This window comes from Serinus canaria, chromosome 4 (assembly GCF_022539315.1).
Source record: "Serinus canaria isolate serCan28SL12 chromosome 4, serCan2020, whole genome shotgun sequence".
NCBI lineage: Eukaryota > Metazoa > Chordata > Aves > Passeriformes > Fringillidae > Serinus > Serinus canaria.
The window spans coordinates 68,813,901-68,836,408 of NC_066317.1; the positions used below are offsets into that span (position 1 = coordinate 68,813,901).

Below are 22,508 nucleotides of genomic sequence, written 5' to 3' on the forward strand. Positions count from 1 at the left end.
GCATGAAGTTGCCTGAAGACAAGAGGGTGCATGACTTGGTGTGCATTCTCTCTTCTCCTCAAGAAGAAAAGGAATGGCGTCCATCCCAACTCCTAGGGACAGCCCTGGTTTCTCCATGGGAAATGTGTGGAGCTAACTGGTATGGCCATGGAGGATACTGGTGTCACCAACTGGGGATGATCACCTCACCCAGGAACTCCTTTCTGTCCTGTCCTGTCTCTCACAGGGAATGCCCTCATGGACCTGCAGACATTCCCAGGTGGGAGCCAGGGAAATCATGTCCCTTGCCAGCTCTCATTCCCTTTTCCAGCCCCCACCAGCCTCACATCTCTGCAGGAAAGCCAGGACACAGCTCCAAGCATGGAGCCCAGTGCTCTCCAGAGATCTTTGGTCATGTTGCTCGTGAGCTCACTGCCTTGAGCGAGCTATAAAGTGCCTCTGGAAGGGGCAGGAGGGGAGCAGGATGGTCCTTGCCATGGGCAGAGCTCAGTGGGACACTCTGGGAACCACAGTCTGTGTGGAGTCTGGGTGTGACACCAGACAGGCAGAGAGGACTTCACCCTTAACCAGGCTGGCTCAGGGTGACAGCAAGCATCAAAGCAGAACAGAGGGACACCAGGCTGAGCTAATCCCAAGTGGATTGCTTTCCTGGGAGGTGCTGGAGCCCAGATTGCCAGTGCAGCCAGGCCCAGGTCGGGGTGCTGAGCACCTTGTGTGCAGTGCTCAGCGCTCGGCCCCGCTCGCCAACAGAGAAGCCACAGAGCCTTCTTGTCTCCTTTTAATCATCAACATACAGAGCTGGGCTCTTATTTACATCCAAACACACTTCTCTCTGTACAACAGTGTAAAAGCAACAATTCCATTCCTCCCTGGAGCGTGGAAACCCGGAGGTGAGTGACCACCACCAGTGACAGCAGGACTGGGGCCACCAGCTGCCAGCAGACAGTGGCAGGAGCTGAGTGGGGCTGTGTGAGGCACAACAACGTGCCCTGGTTGTGGTGTTCACCCTGAGGGTGAGAGAGGGGAGTGCTGCAATCAGCCCAGATGGGTTGCTGGGACAGTGGGAGCAGCCAGCCTTGGAATGGTGGTGGAGCAAAGCAGCCCTGCTCACAGCAGAGTGAGACCTTCCCTGGCACCAGGACAGCCTGCTTAGCCCACATCCTCATGGGTGCAAGCCTCTGGAGCTGATCAGTGTCCTCTGTTTGCTGTGTGGATGTGCCTGGAGCATGACTGGGCTCTGTACATGGGGGTTGTGTGACACCAGAGCTGCTCCAGGACTGCCACCACTGGCCTGGCTCTCCCAAAAATCTCAGATCATGCATGTGTTGGGTATCCCAGATATCCCAGATACCATTGTGGACCCCATGTGTGGGCAACTGAACTGAGACCCTCACGGCCACAGCTTGTGGTGGTGGCCAGTGGCAAGTTAGAGAGGATTTTGGGGGCAGGACTTGGAGAATGACACGAGAGCCAGGATGTCATGCTGAATTCCAGTAGCTCCAAGGTGGAGGAGACAGCTGGGGGATAGTCAAGCCCAAGCTCTGCGTGGAATTCCATGGGGCAGAAACAATTCATCAGCCCTGCCTGAGCCTCCAAGAGACACACTGCCAGCCTCCTTGGCCATTCCCAGGATAAAACACCCAAACACCAGCCTGGCACCCCTTGGCTGTCCTAATCCAGGGCTAAGACCCCAGAGCCTCAATGAAGCTTTTGATGGGAGATTTCATCAACGTGTGAAAGTGTAAAAGATCTGGAAGGAGCCAGGTGAGCTCCACCTGGGCACAGACAAGAGGAATCCAGGTGTCTCACCATAATTCTGCTCCATCTCTGCTGAGCAAAAGGCTGGCACAGGGGAGAGGACTTGACGGGAGCAGCACATCCAGTTGTGGAGAGGAATCCTGAAGCACAGGAATCCTTTGTGGCAGTTTGGCTCCCAAAACCATCTGTGTTTTCTGTCACCGTAGCAGGGGTGGGGTGGTTTCTGCAGGACACTTGGGGGTGCTGCTTGGGAGATCCTGGGAGAATCCCAAGAGAGGGAAAACCAGCAGCAGAGTGTCTTAATAGGTGTCTGCAAGGCTCTGTCATCCAGGGAATGTCCACAGTCGAGGTCTCAGATCTGGATTGAAGCTCTGGGTCGATGTGTTGCAGTGAGGAGGGTGGAGGGAGGGAGCCTTTCCTCTCCTCCAAGGTGAGCAATCTTCACAAGAGCAGACACCAAACACCTGCTTTGGGAGGGAGGACAATGTGGGCTTGTCCGATGTGAACAGAAAGCTGAGATGGTGCAAGACACCAGATCTCCAGCCCTGACACTGTGGGATGTTTGACTCTGTCTGGAAGGCCTGGAGTATGACATGGAGGAAGCTCTGGGATATGCCTGGCCAGGTGCACGTGGATGTCTCCCTGGGCATGGCAAAGTGTGCAACTGAGTGGCACTGGCAGGCAGCTGCACTCCTTCCTTGCTGGGCTGATGTCCAAGAGTGCTGGAGTATCTTCAGGATTTGCAGTAGGACTCTTCCCCACACCCATCAGTGGTCAGACCTGACCTAAACTCCCTTTTATGGCTGGTCCAGGGAAAGGGGCTTAGCCTGAGCTGCCCTGGTGTTTTCCATGAGTTGTCTTCCTCCAGCTCCAAAGACATGGACAGAACTGGTGGGAAAAGACAGGAGCTGTCAACTGGGGTCTTGAAATGCCCTGGTCCTGGCACTTTTCTATTTTCAGTGGCTCCAGGGATCTCTGGCAGCCACCACCAGCTCCTGGCTGGTAGCACTGTGCCATGACTTGGGCTGGTGGGACTAACTGCAGTCTCCACTCTGCTCAGTCTGGAGCTCCTCACAGCAATGTTTGTTCTCAAACTGATGGTCACACCTGGTTGTGAACAGGAGAGCTTTGGGGAGACAGAACATAGAAAATGTGCAGCTTAAGGGCTTTTGTTTGGAAGGTCTTCAGCCCCTCAATGCCTCCAGGTTCTTCCTCGGTGTGCACATAAAATTTAATCTGGCCAAATTTGCCCTGGAGTCACCTCACAGACACTTCAAGACATCCCAGTGCTAATCCTAACTTTTCTCTTCTAGCTGCTCCCCCGGGCAAAGAGCCAAAATCCCCACTCCTATTGATCCTTTGGCCAGTGCAAACTCCACTTTGCAACATTTTTCTTCTCTTTATTGTGACTCATGGTAAAAACCTGTCCATGACAGGAAGAACGGAGCTCACCTTGCCCACCTTTTCAAGCAGAATGCCAGATTTTGCTGCCTTAGTGACTGGGCACGTAGGATTTGGTTTATTGTTCTGCCAGGGCATAAGCACTTGCGTGATCTTAAGCATTTCCCCCTCTTATCACTTCTTTCATGCTCAGAGTTAGTAGCTGAGTATTTTCTTGAGCCAGGCCTGCGAGTTGTTCTCTCCATCCCTGGGGTGTGGGGTGCCCCGTGGGATGGCTGTGGGTGCTGTTTGGAATGGCAGAACTGAAGGCTGACCGCTGCAATCCAGCTGTGATGCTGCTGTGCCCCCCCTGCAACTCCTGAGTGAGGCTCGAGTGCTGTTTTTAAGCAGACCCTGGCCCAAGAGAGTGCACCAAGGTGTCACTCGTTTGGGGACAGGGTGGCACAATTGCCCACTTCTGGGGCAGATTGCTAAAGCTTCAGTTTGCATAAACATCCCACAGGTTTGGAGGCTTCCCCAAACCTCGATTCCATTGACTTTGGGAAGTAAGGGGGCTGTTGGGAAGGGAAACTAGCTCGGATTTCCAAGCTTTTTTCTTGCTGTATCCAGCTTGGGTATAGAGTAAGGGGGCCAAGGCAGAGGTGGGAGGGTATTTCTGCTCCCAGGATTGGTCACAACCTGGGAGAGGAGTGGAACTGCAGGAGGAAACCACAAGGAAGTGAAAACGCAGCATGTGTTAAGCTCTGCTGAGCCTCCAGAGAGGCTCCTGCTGGGACATCATTCCTTGTTGGCTTCTGTTACCTGGACAGGCTCATCCTGCTCCTCAAGGATGTCCTAAGCTCTTGCAGCCAGGGCAAGAGGGAGTTGTCTGGTAGAGATATGTCTGGTTTCACTGAAATCAGTGGCCGAGCTCGCACTGACTTCACTAAGACCACCGTCTAGACAGGATACTTGATGCAGAACACTTTTGTTTGCTCATGATCCCAAGAGCTTTGCTCCATTAGCCAATGTGGCTAAAAACGTCCTGGAAAAAAAAAATCCCAAAAAAACAACAAACCTGCCACTTTGAACTGTTTTGCTGCGCGTAAATGCTTGGAAAACCAAAGAAACGAATACAACCCTCCAAAACAACCAACCAAAGAAGGGTGAATTGTAGGAGAGGGGGTGGCAGCCTCTAGTGAAGTAACAGTCAGGGCAGATTACAAAAGAGCCAATTGACCCTCACCAGCTGTACTAGGAAAAAACCCCAGCCGAGATGTGGCATTATCGATAGAAAACCAACGCACATCCACAGTTATTGTACCTACAGAGCACAGAAGTGGAGAGTAAGGGTGATGGAGCCCGGTGGGAGCACGCTCACACCGCTCCGACGGGAGCGCGTTATCCTTCGGAAGATCTCTGGCTTGAGTAGGTAGTACATGCACAGCAATAAAAAATTCTGTTGTGTCACCTCAGTCCCCCCTCAGATCTCGGTGGACTCTATCCTCTCGAGCCTGGAGGGAGTCCATGTCTTCTTCTCCTCGGTGTGCGGGGGGCTGGTGGCCTTGGTGTTCATCTCGTTGACCTTGTGCTCCAGGAGCTGGTTCTTCTGGTACATCTCCACGTAGTTCAGCTGCAGCTGCTTCTGGTACTTGATGACTTTCTCCTTCTCCTCCTGCCACGTGCGCCGCTCCTCCTCGAAGTCCATCACCTGCTGCTCCCGCTGCTGCCGCTCCAGCTTCAGCTCCGTCTGCAGCCTCTCCACCTCCCTCCTCAGGCTGTTCACGCTGTCCTCGCTCTGCCGCTGCATCTTGGCCTCGTCGCTCTCGCAGGCCAGCGGGTCCCGCAGCTTCTCCCCGAGGTCCCCGCCAAAAGACCCCGCGGGTCCCATGCTGGCAAGTGTCCGCTTCAGGCCGGAGACCTCCAGCTCACAGTGGTTCAGTTTTTCCCTCAGCACCTGGACCTCGCTCATCTTCCTCTGCAGCTCGCCCTCGCAGATCTCCAGGTTGACGCTCTTGGAGCTGTAGGAGTCCTTCAGGGTGAGGATCTGCTCCTCTTTCTCCCGTAGGAAGTTCTTACCTTCCTTGAGCTGCGACCGCAGGCCCACGATCTCGTTGAGCTTCTGGGAGACGTCGGCTTGGGAGTCCTTCAGCTGCTGCTTGAGCAGGGAGATCTCACCTGCCTTCTGGCACACCTGTGGGGAGAGCACTCGTGAGGCTGGTGGGTGGCAGCGAGGAGCTGCTTGTCCCCTGAGCTGCCCATGAAACGACCCTGCTCAAGGACCCAGCCTTCGCCATGCCACAGACCTAGAGGTTGTCCCCACCTCTGTGTTTTCCCTCAGGGATCTGGTGCTGTTCCCAGCTGGAGCTGCCCAAACAGCCAAGCCCAGTGCTGTGGTCCCACCAGCGATGCTTCGCTCCTGCCTTCATCTCACTCTCCCACCCACAAACCCGCAGGGCTCCATCCCAAACCTTCTGCTGAACATCTGCAAATGGCACATTTCAGAGCCTAATTAATCCCAGCTTCATTGACTTTCCATCAGGATTAGCGGAAAAAGGTTGTCTGGATTCTAGAGCTGTGTTTTGCCTCCGTACTCTTAATAAATTTAAAGTTTCTAGCCTGTGCATGGAAGGATTAAAATTCTTCACATGATCAAGCTGAAAAAATGGTATGTTAGCCCTGGCTATACAAACAGACCTTGATAAAATGTTCTAAAAATAGGAACAGTAGGAAAAAGTTATGTAGGACTCAACGGGAGAACTAGAAAGAGGAATGTGTCTTTCAGCCTTTTAAGAGAGATCAACTTATTAACAACCAAAAAAAGTGTGTTACAATGGAAAACATGAGGTAAACATGGCTATCAATGTCATTCTTAGCTCAGTTGCTTTTATATCTTCAATTTAAAAAAAAAAATCAAATACCTGAAAACCGGTTTCAAGGTTTGCCCAAATGCAAATGGTAAAAGAATTTAATTAAAATAGACTTAAGCCCCTTTTTGGCAGGCACAAGTACCTGTGTGGAAGGACCTGTATTCCGTGAAACTGGATTTGAATGTCACGACTTGGAGTGACCAGACTGTGAAGTCAAATTATTAACCAGCACAGGAGGGTGGGCACAAAAAGTTGTGCTTATTTTAACTTAATTGAAATCAGCAGGCCTGGGACTCAGGCAAGTGAGGTGACAAGTGTCACCTGTTGCCTGGAGGCCACCAGCCCATGGCTGTTATCTGTGGGCTCCACTTAGGGCATGTGGGAGGTACCTGGGGTCACCAGATCCCACAATGGAAGCCTCATTTACAGCCTGTTACAACAACGCTCTTACCTCCCACTTGGTCTCTTCAATCTTTGGGAGAAACTCAGCCTGCTCCTTCTTGAAAGCCACAAATTTCTTCTCCAGCTCCTCTCGTTGCTGGAGGAGTTGTCCCATGTCATCCTGGAGTTTTTTTTTCTCCTGCTGGAGCTTGAAGATTTGGAGCTGAAGAGCCTGCTGAGCCCGCTGCGCCTTTTTGGAGACCTGCTGCAACTTGTTGGCATAGTTCTGCCTCAGGTCCTCCATTTCCCTTTCCCAGATCTTCTGCTTCTCCTCGAACACCTGGAAGATGGCCGCCTCGCTCTTGTCCAGGTTCCTCCTCATCTGGAGCACCTCCTGCTCCTTCTCCCACAGCCGGTCCTCCAGGTCCTGGATGATGTCGTCGGTCGAGGGCGAGTGGAAAGGCATGGTTTCGTTGAGATGGTTCAGCCTGCTGAAGGACGAGGTGCTCTTGCTCGAGGACCGCCCGCTGTCTGAGGTAGATATCCCGTTGTACCCCACGATGTTCTTCTCCACGTAGGTGGTCCCGATGCGGTTGATGTGGCTGGTGGAGGCGCTCATGGGGCCCACGTGCTGGCTGTAGCCCGTCCCGTAGGTGGGCAGGCTGGTGAGGGAGTTACGGCCCGAATCCGAGAGCCCCCCGCCTTGGTTTGTAGTCCTGTTAAGGCTGCTCTTGTCCAGCCCGCCCTTGGGTGCGGACGGGCTATTGCTGTTGGCGTGGTTCAAGCTCTTCCTGTTCTCTGCCATCCCGTTGCTCTGCGGCGGGCAGAGGTTCTGCATGGAATGGAAGTTTTTAGGAACTACTGGTTTAAAGGCTGAGGGTCTAACTAAGGGCTCATTGCTCTGCAAAAAGGAAAAAGGAGCAGGCATCAAACACAGCAGGAGGCTCGGTAGCAACACACAAAAGAGACACATTGGCACGGGGTGGGGCTTATCCAGCTTGGGCTGGCTCCTTATCCCACCTTGTTACACATTTGGGGTGGCACGTGAGGGACCTGTGGTCACTCAAAGGGCAACACTGCCTCCCCTTCCCCCAGCTGAAAAGAAACCACCATAACTCATCCCAAACTTGCATGATTTTTCTCTAGAATACTCCTTGGGTTCTCTTAGTGCTTGTCCCAAGGAGGGCTGCCCCTTGCTTACCAGACCTGACCAAAAATAACTCTAATTTTTGCTGTTTATATTTCTAGCCTTGAGGTTGCATTGCCCTTTTGCTGAAAGCTGAATTGAACCCTTGGATTAGCAGCCCTTTGGCCTCAGGAGGGTCACATCTCCCCCCTGCCAGCAGTGACCTGTGCCTGTGGGGATCTCATGTCCTGCTTGTCCTCAGACAGGAGCAGGTAGGAGCTGTGACAGCAGTGACACCAGGCAAGGAACATGCTGGAGCTGGTCTTCATTTGAAATTTGTGTTTTCTGTGCAATAAGCAATGCTGGGGGACAACAGATCACAGCTGTAAGGGATTTAGAAAGGATTTTAAAGCATTCCTTACCCCATCAATGCACTATTAGAAACAAAATTTTCCCCTCAAAATGGGATTGTGTCTCCCCTGTGGCAGATTGGATTTTAAGTGAAAATTAAACTGGAGGAAGCAAAGGTATTTTGAAAATGCCTTTCAGGAGAAACAGAAAAAGCCCCACTGAACAGGTTGGAGCCTGGAGACCAAGTATGAGACTGAGATGGACTGCAGGGGCTGTTGGATTAACAGCCCAGGAGAAAAGGCCACCAAATGCTGCAGAAATAATACTGGACACAAATTATGGAAGTCACTGGAGCAGAGCAGCAGGGTAGATAAAACACTGCTGGCTCTGGGGCTCTGCTCCTCCAGGCCTGGGAGATTTTGCTCCCTGAAGCCAATATGAGCCAGGAGGATGGGCTGGGCTGGGAGATAACATTTACAGGGATGGTTCCCAAGCCTTTTCCCTCACAAGGGGCACTGGGATTGGGAACAGACGCTCGTGGCAGCTTTCAAATAACAGCTGTAGGTGTCAGTGGGTGGTTGGAAACTGCCTATAAAAGGCACAATCCACACAAAACCAGAGTGGGACTCAGATGCTGGACCTACAAACGGGCCAACTCCAGCTCCCTCCCCATCCTTCAGGGAGGTAAGCACAACATCTCAGGGAAGCTGGAACAGCAAGTGACTTAAGTGAGCTGTGTGTGGAAGACTTGTGGTCATGCTCTTGGGTTCCTCAAGTACTAACACCACCCCTGAAAGTCATAAGAATTACATCATCTCTACATCAAAAACCTACAAAACAGAAACAACACCATCAAGATTGCCCCGTCACCCAAGGCCTCCTGGCCTGTGCTCCCAGAGAAGTGCCACGGCCACCCAGCTGCTCCAGGAGGTCCTCACCTGGTCCAGTTTGCCGGAGATCGGCAAAATCTTTGGTGGGTTCCCGGGCTCTCGGTACTGGGGCGGCGGCGGCGGCAGGTTCTTCTCGTTGTTGGCGGTCACGTTCCCGCAGATGTCCACCTTCACCTTCTCGCTCTTGCGCGCCTCGCCGTTGATGTAGAGGGAGTTGGAGACTTTCTCCGACTTGTAGGTCTTCTCCTCACCCGAGTAGCGGTGGGGGATGTCCCGCCCGGAGTAGCCGTTGCGGGGCCCTTCCGCGGGCCGGCCGCCGCTCTGCGTGCGCGTGCCCACGCTCTTCATGGCGAACTCCTGGTCGTTGGCCACCCCGCTGCCCACGCTCCCCATGGCGCTCCTGGGGATGGTCTGGGAGTAGCGCGGGGCGAAGCCGTGGAAGCTCTGCGGGCTGGGGTAGGCCGGGTCACTGAGGACGGGCAGCGTCTCTAGCGTGGCCATGGCAGCGTAGGGGTGAGGTGGAGGCGCAGCTCAGTGGCACTGGGACAAGGAGGGGGGAAAAGGGTCGTTAGAGAGGTGACTTTTGTCTGCCGTGCCCTTTGCAGATCAAAATTATGTCCTGGTGATTGTCACTGTCATATTTTCTGAGAAATCCCTCTGCCCAGGATTTTCTCCTGGGAAGCTGAGAAGCCTCAGAGGAAAAGGAAAAACAATATTATCTCATTTTTTTCTCTCCTGTGTTTTGCTGCTTTGGAATGTGGTTGGAGATTGTTTATCCAACAGGAGAATTGTTTTTACTTAATGACCAATCACAGCCAGCTGTGTCAGGACTCTGGAAGCAGTCATGACTTTTTAATTAGTATCTTGTCAAGCCTTCTGTAAGATCCTTTCTCTACTCTTTAGTATAATTTTAGTATAATAATATAATATAATAAATAATATAATATAATATAATATAATATAATATAATATAATATAATATAATATAATATAATATAATATAATATAATATAATATAATATAATATAATAATAAATTAGCCCTCTAAGAACATGGAGTCAGATTCTCAATTCCTCCTTCATCCTGGGGACCCAGCAAATACCACAGGTGATGGGGTTCTCCTCTTCTGTGGGAACCCCAGATCCCTTGGAAGAGCAGCATTCCCCAAACCCCACCCACTGTTATTTTACCCTAATCTTCTCAATCCAAGGGTTGTGGTTCCCAGGGGAGTGAGTTGCATGGATTTTAGCAGGCACAGCTCTGTGGCACTGGTGAGACAAAACCATTTGCTGTGCCCAAGCTTGAATTATTTCTGTCACTTTTCCCAGGTTTGAGGAAGTTTGTGTTCCCATGGGATGGAAGGTCTCCATCCCTGGTCCTGGCTCATACAAGTGCTCCCTCCAACACATCCCTTAGGAATGACACCACAGGGTTTAATCAACACAATTTCCACCTCTTTCTTGGGACTGTTGCTCATCTGAACTTGAGCTTTTAAAAAGATGGGTTTTTTGTGCAGGTGTCAGCCTAAATTTTCTTTTAAATCTTTCTTCCCCTTCTCCATTTGATTCTTACTTAGGCTGTGCCTTGGGTTGGCCAAAACTAGGCCATGGGACATGGATAACATGCAAATTATGTTGTCAAAAGTTGTCTTTCCCTAGGGTTGTCCTGGGACCAGTTATCCTTGGGACCAATTCTCAGCTGTCTAGATGTTCTTCATCAGCTTTAACACAAAGGTGTAAAATCTTATTTAAGGAACTAAAAGACCCACAACAACCTTTTTTTTTTTGTTGCCTCATTGAATGATGGAGAATTTGAACCTGTACCAGCCAAGGATCTCATTACCTGAAGGAAGGGAGAAGTGCATTGCAAATTTTGAGTGATTGAACCAAACCTAGAGGGGAAAGGTCAGTGGCTTGTGGTCAGCTGTGGCCACTCAGCTGACCATTGTCCACCTGCCCTACTGAGTTCACTGACTCGGTCCCCATGGGCCAGAATTGATGCTTTTCTTTTGTCTCAGGCACCCTCAGTTCCAGGATTTCCAGGATAATCCATCCTGACAGCATGGAGACTAAAGCAAGACTTAAGGGCAGCAGAAGCTGCAGGTTTCCCTGTGGATGGGATAAAAATAGGGATGCCCTTTGGAGAAAGGCTCAGGGATGGCAGCAGTCAGGCAGGACCAGCAGGAAGGGGAGATGGAGAAAATCCCCATTTCAGTGGGGTTCTCCCTCTCCTTGGGGTAGGGATGTTCATTCAGCCCTCCCTGAGTGAAGCAGAACTGGCTTTATTTCCCTGGAGAGCAAGCTGAGGTCTGGAGCTCAGCTCCCACGTGGTGTCTCACAGGGCCTTGCTATTTGCACTAATAATGGAATGGAAAAAGAATTAAAAAGGTTAAAGCAGGGTCTGTGCTGCTCAACCTTGCTTTTATTAAACTGCATTTCTGGAGGCTTCTCCTCCCCCTTTCCCAGCACCCTGCCCTGATCAAAGTGCAGCCTGAGTGCCAGATGTGGCAACTGCTGTGCCAGAGGGAGAGGACACAGAGCTGTTGAGATGGGATTTAAGGTCCCTTCCAACCCAACCCAGCCCATTCTGGGATTTTATGATCATGTGTAATCCCATTTCTGGCATTTTATGATCAGCAAGCATTAAGTGAGCACTTTGTGGTCCCTCTGAGGACACCCTGCAGTTTGCACCTCTGTCCCCAGCAGATGATCTCATGTCATTCCCTGATGAAAGCCTAAAGACCAGGCAGTAAAGGAGGATCACATGAGCACGTGGGGGGATCCCCCATAGCCAAAACACGAGTGTTTACTGGTCATAAGTGACAAAACCTCTGCCAGCAGCAAGGAGTGGCAGGGTCTGGTCACGTATGAGGCATGTGACACTTGGACACGTGCTCTGAGCAGCACTCAAAGGCTCCTGACCCCGTCACACCCTAAAGACACTTCCCAAAGAACATCAGCACTGGCAGCTCATGAGTGCACCATGCCCAGGGGTCAGTCCAGGGGCTTGCTGAGCACCTGGAGACTTGGCTGGGCTGTGGGGTGGTGGGGAAGGATGGAGAACACCCACCTGAAGCCACGCTCAGCCAACGGTGCCTTTGGATTTTATGAGTCAAGGGAAGACTTTTTGTCCTCCTAATTTAGGAATAACCTGCTTTTCAGTGACTTTGGGAATCTTTATAGGCTATGACTTCTTTTTATGGGACACCAGGCACCACGGGAGGGATGAGCTGGAAGGTCTCAGCTCCAGACAAGGATGTGGCATTGTCTCCTTGCAGTGCTCCCCAGCTAGCCAGGGAGAAATCCAGGTTACTTTTCCCTCACTGGGTAAATTTCACGGTGACATTTGCACATTTACATTGACTCTCTGAGGGCAGGGATGAGGTCACTGGAAAGTTTGATCCTTCCAAAAGGGGGAAAAAAAAAAAAAAGGCCAACACAACAAGAAGCATTTTCTTTTAACTGGGAATCATCCAAGAAAATATTCTGAAAAAAAAACCCTGTTCTTTGCTTGTGTTTACTGCAAACCCGGGATCTGATAAACAGAGCACACAGACAAGTGTTACAAATATGTTATAAAGGAGATTCCAGAAGTGCCAAGAGCTCCCTGACAGTACAGCTTTGTTTGCCAAAAAGGGCCTTTTTTTCCTGAGAACAACAACAACCCTTGGGTTTGTACCTTCTGGCCAGCTCCGGTTCCCAGTCAGGTTTTACATTGGTTGTTCCTCAGCTGAACTGTGAAATCAAATTTTGAGCACAGGAATAACTTTGCCATGCTCCAATACAGAGCAGGAGAGTATTTTTTTTTTTCTCTCTTTCTCCTTCCAGGTTTGGGGGAATGTGGGAATCTGTGACTAAAAACTTCCCCAGGACATTTCTTCTCCTTAAATCTCACCGTCTCTGGGGCAAGAGGACAAGAGGGAATGGCTTCAGACTGACAGGGCAGGGTTATGTGGGATATTGGGAAGAAATTCTTGACTGAGGGTTGGGAGGCCCTGGCATGGGATGCCCAGAGAAGCTGTGGCTGCCCCTGGATCCCTGGAAGTGTCCAAGGCCAGGTTGGATGGGGCTTGGAGCAACGTGGGACACTGGAAGGTGCCCCTGCCATGGGAGGAGATTGGAACTGGATAATCTTTAAGGTCCCTTCCAACCCAAACTATTCCATGATTCCATGATAACTGCCTCCTTCCCATGGGAGCATGACCTGACAGTTCATGTTTGAACTTCTCACAAACTTTGTGATTCCCGAGGGTGCTGAGCCCGTCCATGAGCACAGGGAGGCTGGGGGAAGCCAAGTGTTTGCCTTTACCAGCATTTCATTCCCAAGTCCATCCTTTAGGAGGAAAGCAGAGTCACCCTCAAGCATGGCTGGGTGACCTTCTCTGAGCAGGGACACTGGGAATCCACACCCTCCACATTCCACCTCCCCATCCCATCCAACTGCAGTGGCCTCTTGGCCTTTCCTGCAGCAGCCTCGCCTCAGAAACAGCAAAATTCTGATGCCTGATGCAGAAGATTTGGGGTGAAATGTCCTTTTCCCCAGCTGTGCCAGGCAAACTCTGCCTGTCCAACTCATACCAAGGTTTCCAGCCCTGCCTGCAGCTCCAGGACATTCCTAGATGTTATTGTAAGTACAGAAATTTGTAAAATAACAACTTCATCTTTGCACTTGCTCTGCCCAAACCATTCAGTGAATGCCTTCCAGTTAAGAAAGAAGAAAAATTGCTCTGAGATAAGCAGCTGAATGGTTAACTAAGACTGAATGATGGAGGCCTGGCTCTGTTGCTGCCTGGGGAGGTTAATTGTTAACACTCTCCTAACAAAGGCCTTGGGGAGACAGACACACAGGGGAGAAGGGAATCAGAAAGGGAATCAGAGAGGGGAATCAGAGAAGGGAACCAGTCATGGCTCTTGGGCACCAGCAAAGAGCCCCAGAGCAAGGCAGGGCTTGGCACCTGTGCCCATCTCAGGCATGTGGTGCTGGCAGCACTGGCAACAAAGGCACCTGAAGGTCAAAAATTCCCTCTCTTGCCAACTGTGGTAACAGGTGTGCCCCTGACCTTCATCCCTCAGGGTTGTTTGCTTAACGAGAGAGCAATTAGTGACACCATCAACTCTGCCCGGCTGTTTTTGTAGGGGTAGGGCTCGCACCTGCCCTGTGTTTACAGCTCAGGTTGGCTCTGCCAGTTTGCTGGCAGTGCTGCCAAGGGGTTGGGTTGGTTGGAGGAGGAAAAAGTCAGCGTGTCCTGGGGTGGTGGAGCAGGTTGGAAAGGGTGGAAAAAAATGGTTGTGATAATTTCAGCTTCATCCAGGAAGAGATGTGGAGTGGGAAGGGAGGGACAGGAATGGGTTAGCAGTGAAGACAGAGCCTGCAGGGAGAAAAGCCACCTGTGTCCAGGGGGGTGTTAACAAGCCCTGGGGCAAAACCACCACTGAAACCCAAGACTTGCACTTGTAGAATCATAGAATCATGGAATTGTTCAGGTTAGAAAATCCCTCCAAGACTGTGGGGTCTAACTGTTCCCCCAGCACTGCCAAGGCCACCACTGACCATGTCCCCAGGTGCCACATCCACATGGCTTTAAATCCCTCCAGGGATGGGGACTCCACCACTGCCCTGGGCAGCTGTGCCAGGGCTGGACACCCTTTCCATGAAGAAATTTTCCATGAAGAAATTTTCCCTAATATCCAGTCTAAACCTCCCCTGTTTAGAGGCTGTTCCCTCTTGTCCCTCTTAGTTTCAGTCACATCCCTCTTCCTCTCCCTCACCTTTTCTTGTACATCACGTCCTCCATAGAGCCCACTCAGCCACTGCTCTGCCTCCTGTGTGTCACAGGCCATCACTTGCCACCTCCTTATGGCCATGCTGGTCCCAAAGCTGGCTGAGAGCTCCTCCACTGGGATTGATTCAGGAGGCAGGGCCACCACAGCTCCCCTCCCAGCTGGCTCCAGAGCCCCAGCACCTCCTGTTCTCCTACACCCTTCTCAAGCTGCTCAGGCTGAAGAGGAGAACAGAATGAGCTTTTCTTGCCTCTCACAGGCATTTTTTCCAGCCCTCAAGTAACTCTTGTGGTGCTTTTCTGTACCTCCTCCTACTCCTTTCCCCCCATCCTGGCTTGGTGGCTTCCAGGTTTTCCTCTGCCACTGGAATACAGCAGGAACACACTTGAACCTGTCCAGCTTTTCAACCACAAGCCTTTTCCACTTCCAAAAGCCACATGAACTCAGAAGAACAACTCCTGCTCCTTCCCCAGGTCACAGGCCTCTCTTTCCCCATTTATCCCTGCACTGCAGATCTTTTTCTCCCCATTCAGAGCTAAAAATCAAACTCAGGAAGGCAGGTTGGAGGGTCAAGTGGTGGCAGATTCTTTCAGCCACCCTCAGACACCTCTTGGGCTGTGGGGCTGCTGTGTATCTGCACATTTTCCATCCTTCTGTGCAAAGGATTTATGACTGGATTTACTTTTGGACACAATCCTGAGTAATGTGCCCTAGGGCACCCTGCTGGAGCAGGGAGGTTGGACTTGGGCTGCCCAGCATGGCAGTCCTGTCTAGGAACATCCAATCTGGGAATGTGGGGACCACCCTGTCCCTCTGTGACCCCCCCCCCCACTTCCCAGCTCCCCCTGTCCCAGCACCTGAGAGCACTGAGGGGTCTGCACAGGGCCCTGCAGCATCCTCTGGATAACTGGAAAGTTCTGGGCTCAAAGCCCTCAGCCCTCCCAGTACAAACCCATCTCTGAGACAGGAGGGTCACACTTTGCTTTTCTCTCCTGAAGAGAGGGGGTGGCAGGGTTAGGGGCAGGCAGCTCCTGGTTTTAGGGGCTTTTGGGGGCTGAGCTTCCTCGGGCTGCAGTGGGAAATAAAAGTGAGCCAGCTTAGGAACATTTCCTTTTCATTTCCTCCTGCTAATGAGATAATTACAGCCTTTTGTATTCTGGGAAACGACTTTCTCATTATGGGGGCCGCATCAGCTATTTACATAATAAGGCTGAAACAAAAGAGATGAGATGAAAAGACCCAGGCAGCTCCTTCGGGGAGCTCTGTTGAGCTGCCAAGGGACAGCCCAGCAGGATGACAGATTCCTGCATCCCCAGAGCTCCTCTGGTCTGGAGTGGGTGGCAGCACTTGATTCAGGATGTCCCCAGCATGGGCTGCTCCTCACTCTCAGCTGTGAGGGTCCCCAGGGCCCTCAGAACCAGCTCTTAAACCACTCTCTGCAATTCCTGATGCCAGAGGGTTGGGGAGGGTGGCCACGAACCCAGACCCACAGCAAGGAGAGTCCTGGCAGCATTTGTGGGGCTCACAGAGGCACCTGGCGATGAGTGCCACCACCAGAGGATGTCTGGTACAAACTGGCCTGTCCCTTGTCCCATCTGCCATGTCCCAGTTTCCTCCAGTTGTGGTCAAGGGACATTCTGGGTACTAACCTGTCCCATATCCCATCACCCATATCCCATATCCCCTATCCCATATCCCATATCCCCTATCCCATATCCCATATTCCTGTTTCTTGTTCCACCTTCTGACCAAAGGACATGATGGGTACCAGACTGTCCCATCCCATATCCCATATCCCACATCCTTATCCCATATCCCATATCCCATATCCCATATCCCACATCCCCTATCCCCTATCCCCTATCCCATATTCCTGTTTCTTGTTCCACCTTCTGACCAAAGGACATGATGGGTACCAGACTGTCCCATCCCATATCCCATATCCCACATCCCATATCCCATATCCCCTATCCCATGGATCCCATGGATCGCATATCCCCTATCCCATATCCCATATCCCATATCCCATATCCCATATCCCATATTCCTGTTTCTTGTTCCACTTTCTGACCAAAGGACATGATGGGTACCAGACTGTCCCATCCCATATCCCATATCCCACATCCCATACCCCATATCCCATATCCCTATTCCTTGCTCCATTTTCTGACCAAAGGACATGATGGGTACCAGACTGTCCCATATCCTACACCCCCTATCCCACATCCCATATCCCATATCCCAGTTCCTTGTTTCACTTGCTGACCAAAGGACATGATGGGTACCAGACTGTCCCATATCCTACACCCCCTATCCCACATCCCATATCCCATAACCCTGTTCCTTGTTTCACTTGCTGACCAAAGGACATGATGGGTACCAGACTGTCCTTTATCCCATTTCCCTGTCGCCCCAGTTGGCCTAGGGATGCATTGGATACAAATCTGTCCCATCCCATTTCCCATTTCCATTTCCCATTATTTCCCATTATTTCCCATTACCCCGGCTGTACCAACCTGTCCCACCCCATGTCCCAGTTCCCTGCCCCCACAGCTGCCTAGGGGCACACTGGCCACCCAACTGCCCCATCCCACATGCCAGTGCCCTGTCCCCCAGCTGGCCAAGGAACTCTCTGAGTACCAAACTGTCCCTGCCAGCCTCGCCACCTCTCTTCCCCAATAAAGGCCCCATTGTTCCCTACAAAGCCTGAACAGAGCAGCCTGCTCCACCTTCCCTGGCCAGTCCTCCCACTCTGCTATCAGTTTTCCTCCCTCAGTTGCTCGCTGTGTTTAAGGGACACAGTCCACTGCCACCCTGTCCCCATCCCCCAGGATGTGGCAGGAGGGGGAATCGTGGTAAAGCACAGCCACAATCTGCACTGTGGCCTTGGCTCTGTGCCCTCCTGCTTGTCCCTCCTTCCCTCTCAGCTCCCTGAGGCTGTTCCTGGAATGGACACCCTGCCACAGCTTCCTGGAAACCTCTTTCTGACAGTAAAACAATCAGTAAATCAATCTGGGCATGGCTATTGCTCACCCTGAGCAAGCTGCTCCCCCTCTCCCAATCCCTGCTCCTCATCTCTGGGGGTTTTATCCCAGTTTTAACCCACAGGATTTTCTGGATCTGAAAAAGCAGGCAGAGTGGAATTAAAAGCCAAGCACCTGGCAGGCCATGCCAGTCTTGAGCTGTTCCAGTAAGGGAAGAAATCAAAATTATTCTGGAGGCTGCAGCAAGGTGGGCAAAGCCCCAGAGAATCCTCAGCAGGCGACGTGGAGGTGTGACAAGGCACATTTGTCCAGTCCCAGGGAGGCTTTTTTGTCTCATCCTTGGAGGTTTTCAAGGCCTGAATGGACCAGGCAGGGTCCACCAGCAGCAGGATGGCCTGGAGAGCTCCTGGGGTCCTTTCCACCAGGAATTATCCTGCCCTGGAGTTTTTCACGAGCCACACTGGATACCCACCAGCATTCCCCCGGCCAAAGTCCTCATCCTCAGGGGGATTTTCCCCCTTTTCCCCGTCTGCTCTCAGAGCCCTGGGTTTGGATCCAGGCTGGCATCCTCCAGGATGTACCTGAGGACAGACAGGAAGGATTTTCCATGACCTGCCTTATCTGTGCCCATCATCCCAAGGGGCAGCAGGACAGGATGGTTTCAAGCTCATCCCAAAGTGCCTTCCCAAATCCCATGTGTCCATCAGGAAGGGTTCATCCATGGCCTCATCTGTGACCCTTGTGACTGCCCCCAGAAGATCATCAGGGCCAGCTGTGTCATTGTCCCCAGTGAGGTTCTGATGGCAACGTCTGCCCAGAAAAGCACCAGCTTTGGTGGCACAGGGAAAGCTCCCTGGATTCCCTCAGAACAGAGCAAGGGCAGTTTGATGGAGCAGCCTCAGTGCTGGCTGCAGCCCTGAGGGTCTGGGATGCCCCATTCCATGGGCTGGACTGCTTGGGGTCATCCCAGCCCTGTGTGCCTCAGTTTCCCCTTGTTAAGGGGCTGCCAGTGGGATCCAGGGTGAGATTTCCCCACCCTGAACAATCCATCTCTGTGCACCCCATCTCTGCTCTGACCCCCTGGTGCAAACAGCAGGTACTTCCCATCCCTAAAAAGCAACTGGAAAGGGTGCCACCAGCTCAGCCCTGCACTAATCCACTGAAGATCCTTTGGGAAGGTGGCTGGAGATGGGGTGATGACAGCTGAGCCCGTGGGACTCCCCAGCACAGGGGATATGGGGTGACCACTGAAAGTGTCCCAGCACAGAGCTACATCCCTTGCCCGGCTCCCCAGCACCTTCCTGAGCATCCAAATCTCAGGGATCGCGATGTGATCCCCAGCTCCATGGCCCCAAATGCCAGGGGGACCCTTCTCTTTGTCACCAGCCCTTCCTGCAGACGGGATGTTGCAAAGGGAGGGATCCAATCCTGCCATTTGGGATGAGCCATCACCCCCAGAGCGGTTCCACGGAGCACTGCCTGGCTCTGCCATCCCCAAACTTCACCCACAGCAAGGACAAAGTGGGGACCCGCCACCGGCTGCCACCCACGCCACCAGCCCGTGATTTATCATTAACTCGGCCCGAGGAATTTCTCGGGCGCGGAGCCAGCCCGGGAAGCGCTCGCTCCTCCCCGGACACCGCGCTTGGAGCGAACCCCCCCGGTGGGTGCCTTGTCCCCAGAGCTGAATTAGCGCTGCTAAACCGGAGCCGTGCCCTAAAATCCACCGAGCTGCAAGGTCTCGGTGCTGGGGGGGTCCCAGCTGGATCCAGGGGGGGTTTACAGCAGGAAAAATCGCAATTTTTTCCCACCCAGCTCCGCGCACCCCATCCCTGACCCCGCGGCGAGCGCAGCCCGGTTATCGGAATGTGGGTTTTATTGACGGAGTAACAAAACTACTTTTTTGTCTTTGAAAAGGAATAAAAGCTTAGAAGTTTTTCTCTTCGATTAGGTGAAAAAGGCGTCTCATAGGCCTGAGAAACTTCGCCTCAAACTTAAGGATATCTACTTGGACAGGAGCTGGGCAACTTACTAGAAAAAGAAGTGAACAAAGAAACAAATCGCTTTTGCGAGGTGTTTTACCAAGAGCAAGAATTTTGTCTTTTATTAAACCTTTTTGTTTCTAACTCTGCCGCAGAAGCTATCTTGCTGATTTTATGCCTCCAAAGGTAGCTGAGCTATCTTGGGTGTGAAATAGATCTCCAAGAGCTTTTGAGACCTGGCTCAAAGAGGCTCCTACCTATATCACCCGCTGTGCCCCCCCAAAAAAATCACCTGCAAAGCGTCCCGCCAGCTCAGCCCTGCGCTAATCCACGGCAAACCCTTCCCTCCCTGCCCGGCCCCAAACAAAGACACCCAGCCAGAGGGGGAAGGAGAGGAAAAGAAAGATCCCACAAAAATCCGGCACCCTCCGGGGATTTACCTGGGCAGCCCAGGGGTGCATCCTGCAGCTCCCCATCCTCCTCCGACCGCGAAATTCATTGTTTTCCTGCGTGGTATCCCGGGAAAAAATCCAAAATAATACCTGAGGAGAGCAACCTGCTGCTGGGCTGGGGCCAAGGGCTGCCCTTGGCTCGCTGGGATTGGCCACGGCGCCCGCAGGAGCTTTAATTAACTCTTTGTGCCCTCCTGCGGCTGGGATTTGGGGAAGGGATGGCTCCCTCCTCCTCCAAGGGGAGTTTGGGACTGGTGGTTCGTTTTAACAGAAAAGGGAATTTGGGTTTTCCAAAAGAAGGATTTGGAGTTTGCCTTTTTGTGTTTTCAGGTGGGGATTTTGGGGTCTGATGGTTTGTTTCTGCACAAATAGGGGTTTGTGGGTTTGGGAGGTTTTGGGGTTTGCTCAAATAAAGATTTGTAGATTTGGAAGGTTTTGGGGTTTGCTCAAATAGGGATTTGTGGGTTTGGAATGTTTTGGGGTTTGCTCAAATAAAGACATATGGGTTTGGAAATTTTTGGGGTTTGCTCACATAGAGATTTGTTGATTTGGGGTTTCCTCAAATTGGGATTTGTGGATTTGGGGTTTGCTCAAATTGGGATTTGTGGATTTGGGAGGTTTTGGGGTTTGCTCAAATAGGGATGTGTGGATTTGGGGTTTCCAAAATAGGGATTTGTGGATTTGGAATGTTTTGGGGTTTGCTCAAATAAAGATATGTGGGTTTGGAAGGTTTTGGGGTTTGCTCAAATAGGGATGTGTGGATTTGGGAGGTTTTGGGGTTTCTTCAAACAGGGATTTGTTTATTTGGCAGGTTTTGGGGTTTGTTCAAATAGGGATTTGGGGTTGAGAGGCTTATTTTGTCTCAGTCAGGGAATTTGGGGTCAGACCATGGGGTTTTCTTCAAATGGGAATTTTGGGGTCTGACAGCTTGGTTTTGCACAAAGAAAGTTTTGAGGGTCTGACAGCTTGTTTTGCTTAAGTGGAATTTTTGGATCTGACTGTTGGGTTCTTTTGTTTTAATACTTTTTTCTCCAATAGGGAATTTCAGGCTCTCAGAACTTTTTTTTTCTCAAATGAGGAATTTGAGATTCAGTTTGCTCAAACAGGGGTTTTAGGATCAGACAGCTGGGGTTTGGGTTGTTTTACAAATATAGGGAATTTTGGGGTCTGATGGCTTGGTTTTGATCAAATCAAGATTTTGGGATCAGGTAACTTATTTTGGCTAAAGGGAGATTTTGGGGTCTGGCAGCTGGGTTTTCCTCAAATAGGGATTTGGGGTCTGACTGCCTTTTTTGGGTTTTTTTTTGTTTGTTTTTCAAAAGGGGGTTTTAGGGTCTAGGGGACTTGTTGGGTACATATAGAGATTTGTGGCTCTAACAACTGGGCTTTTTTTAAATGGGATTTTGGGGACTGACAAATTGGGTTTTTTTTTTCAAGTGGGGATTGCTCAAAACAGCTCATTTTCACTCAAATACTAATTTTAGGATCTTTCTATCAGGGGACCCTCCTCAACTTTCCCATACTCCTGGGGATGCTTCCCAGCTGTGTGGCTGAAATGAAAGGCTGTGAAGAGCTCTGAAAGAAGGGCAGAGAATTGGACAGATGGGATGAATGGGATGATGCATCCACAGAAGGGTTTGGTTTGGAAGGGACCTTAAACCCCCTCCCATTCCACCCCCTGCCGTGGGCAGGGACACCTCCCACTCTCCCAGGTTGCCCCAAGCTCCATCCAGCTGGCCAAAAGCTGGGTGTGGGTGCTGCCCTCTTTCCATTCCAGCATTCAGAGCAGAGCCCTGGTGGCACAGGATGGCCCAGAGCTCCTTTTGCCACTTTCCCAGTGGCAGGAGAGCAATCAGCCTTCCCATGGGGGGCCATCCAGCCTCAGCACTTACTCTGGGTTATTTGCAGTCGTGGAGGGAGGGAAATAAAAGCCACACAAAGCAAACCACTTATTGAAACACATTTGCTGAGGTGAATTTTCTGTTGGCAGGATGTCTGGGGATCAAAGAAGGGGCCGGTGTTGGTGGGCAAACAACAGTGAGAGCAGTAAAATAGCAATAATGCCAAAATAATCACATTTGGGTTAGTGTGCATTTAAACCAGGGCAAAACACACTGCTGGGGTGCAGGGGGAAGGTGTAAATTATACCAAAATGCATTCCTGTGGAGATTCAAGCTTGCAATTTTGCTCTTAAGCTCCAGAAGCAGAGAGGTTCTGACAAAGAGGTTGGTTTGGGGATGTGTGTGCAGCTTGGAAGGAGCCACACAGACAGAGAGCCCTTTCCATCCCTGCTCTGGCAATGACCAGAGGTGGCTGAGGGGCTCTGCTGGGACAGGGACCCTTCCCAGCAGTGGGATTTGGGGAAGCTGCCCCAGCACCTGAGCCTGTGGCTGCCCTGCAGGGAACTGCAGCAGTGCCAGGTCTCACAGGAGACAGGCAATTTCCTGACACTGCAGCTGCAGGAGGCTGTGCTCATTCTCCCTTTGGAGCTGAGTTATGTCTCAGCACTCCCCACAGATGAATAAATCATGAGAGGAGAGGTTTTGGAGAAGGC

The 22,508-nt window shown here is 51.5% G+C and overlaps 1 protein-coding gene across 3 annotated transcripts; it reads right to left on the minus strand.

The window, feature by feature from the left end:
- Positions 1-763: 763 nt before the first annotated feature.
- LZTS3 (leucine zipper tumor suppressor family member 3) lies at positions 764-21,024 on the minus strand. Of its 3 annotated transcripts, XM_018923166.3 has the most exons (5): positions 19,943-21,022; positions 17,993-18,101; positions 8,805-9,296; positions 6,460-7,290; positions 764-5,332 (listed from the first exon to the last, which is right to left on the minus strand). In XM_018923166.3, the coding sequence occupies exons 3-5, from the start codon at positions 9,255-9,257 to the stop codon at positions 4,622-4,624; spliced, it is 1,995 nt and encodes a 664-aa protein (XP_018778711.1). In that variant the 5' UTR covers positions 9,258-9,296; positions 17,993-18,101; positions 19,943-21,022; the 3' UTR covers positions 764-4,621. The 3 variants fall into 3 exon arrangements, with proteins under 3 accessions (XP_018778711.1, XP_018778712.1, XP_009096377.1); XM_018923167.3 differs by lacking the exon at positions 17,993-18,101 and having other exon boundaries at positions 6,460-7,221; positions 19,943-21,024; XM_009098129.4 differs by lacking the exon at positions 17,993-18,101 and having other exon boundaries at positions 19,943-21,018.
- Positions 21,025-22,508: the final 1,484 nt, after the last annotated feature.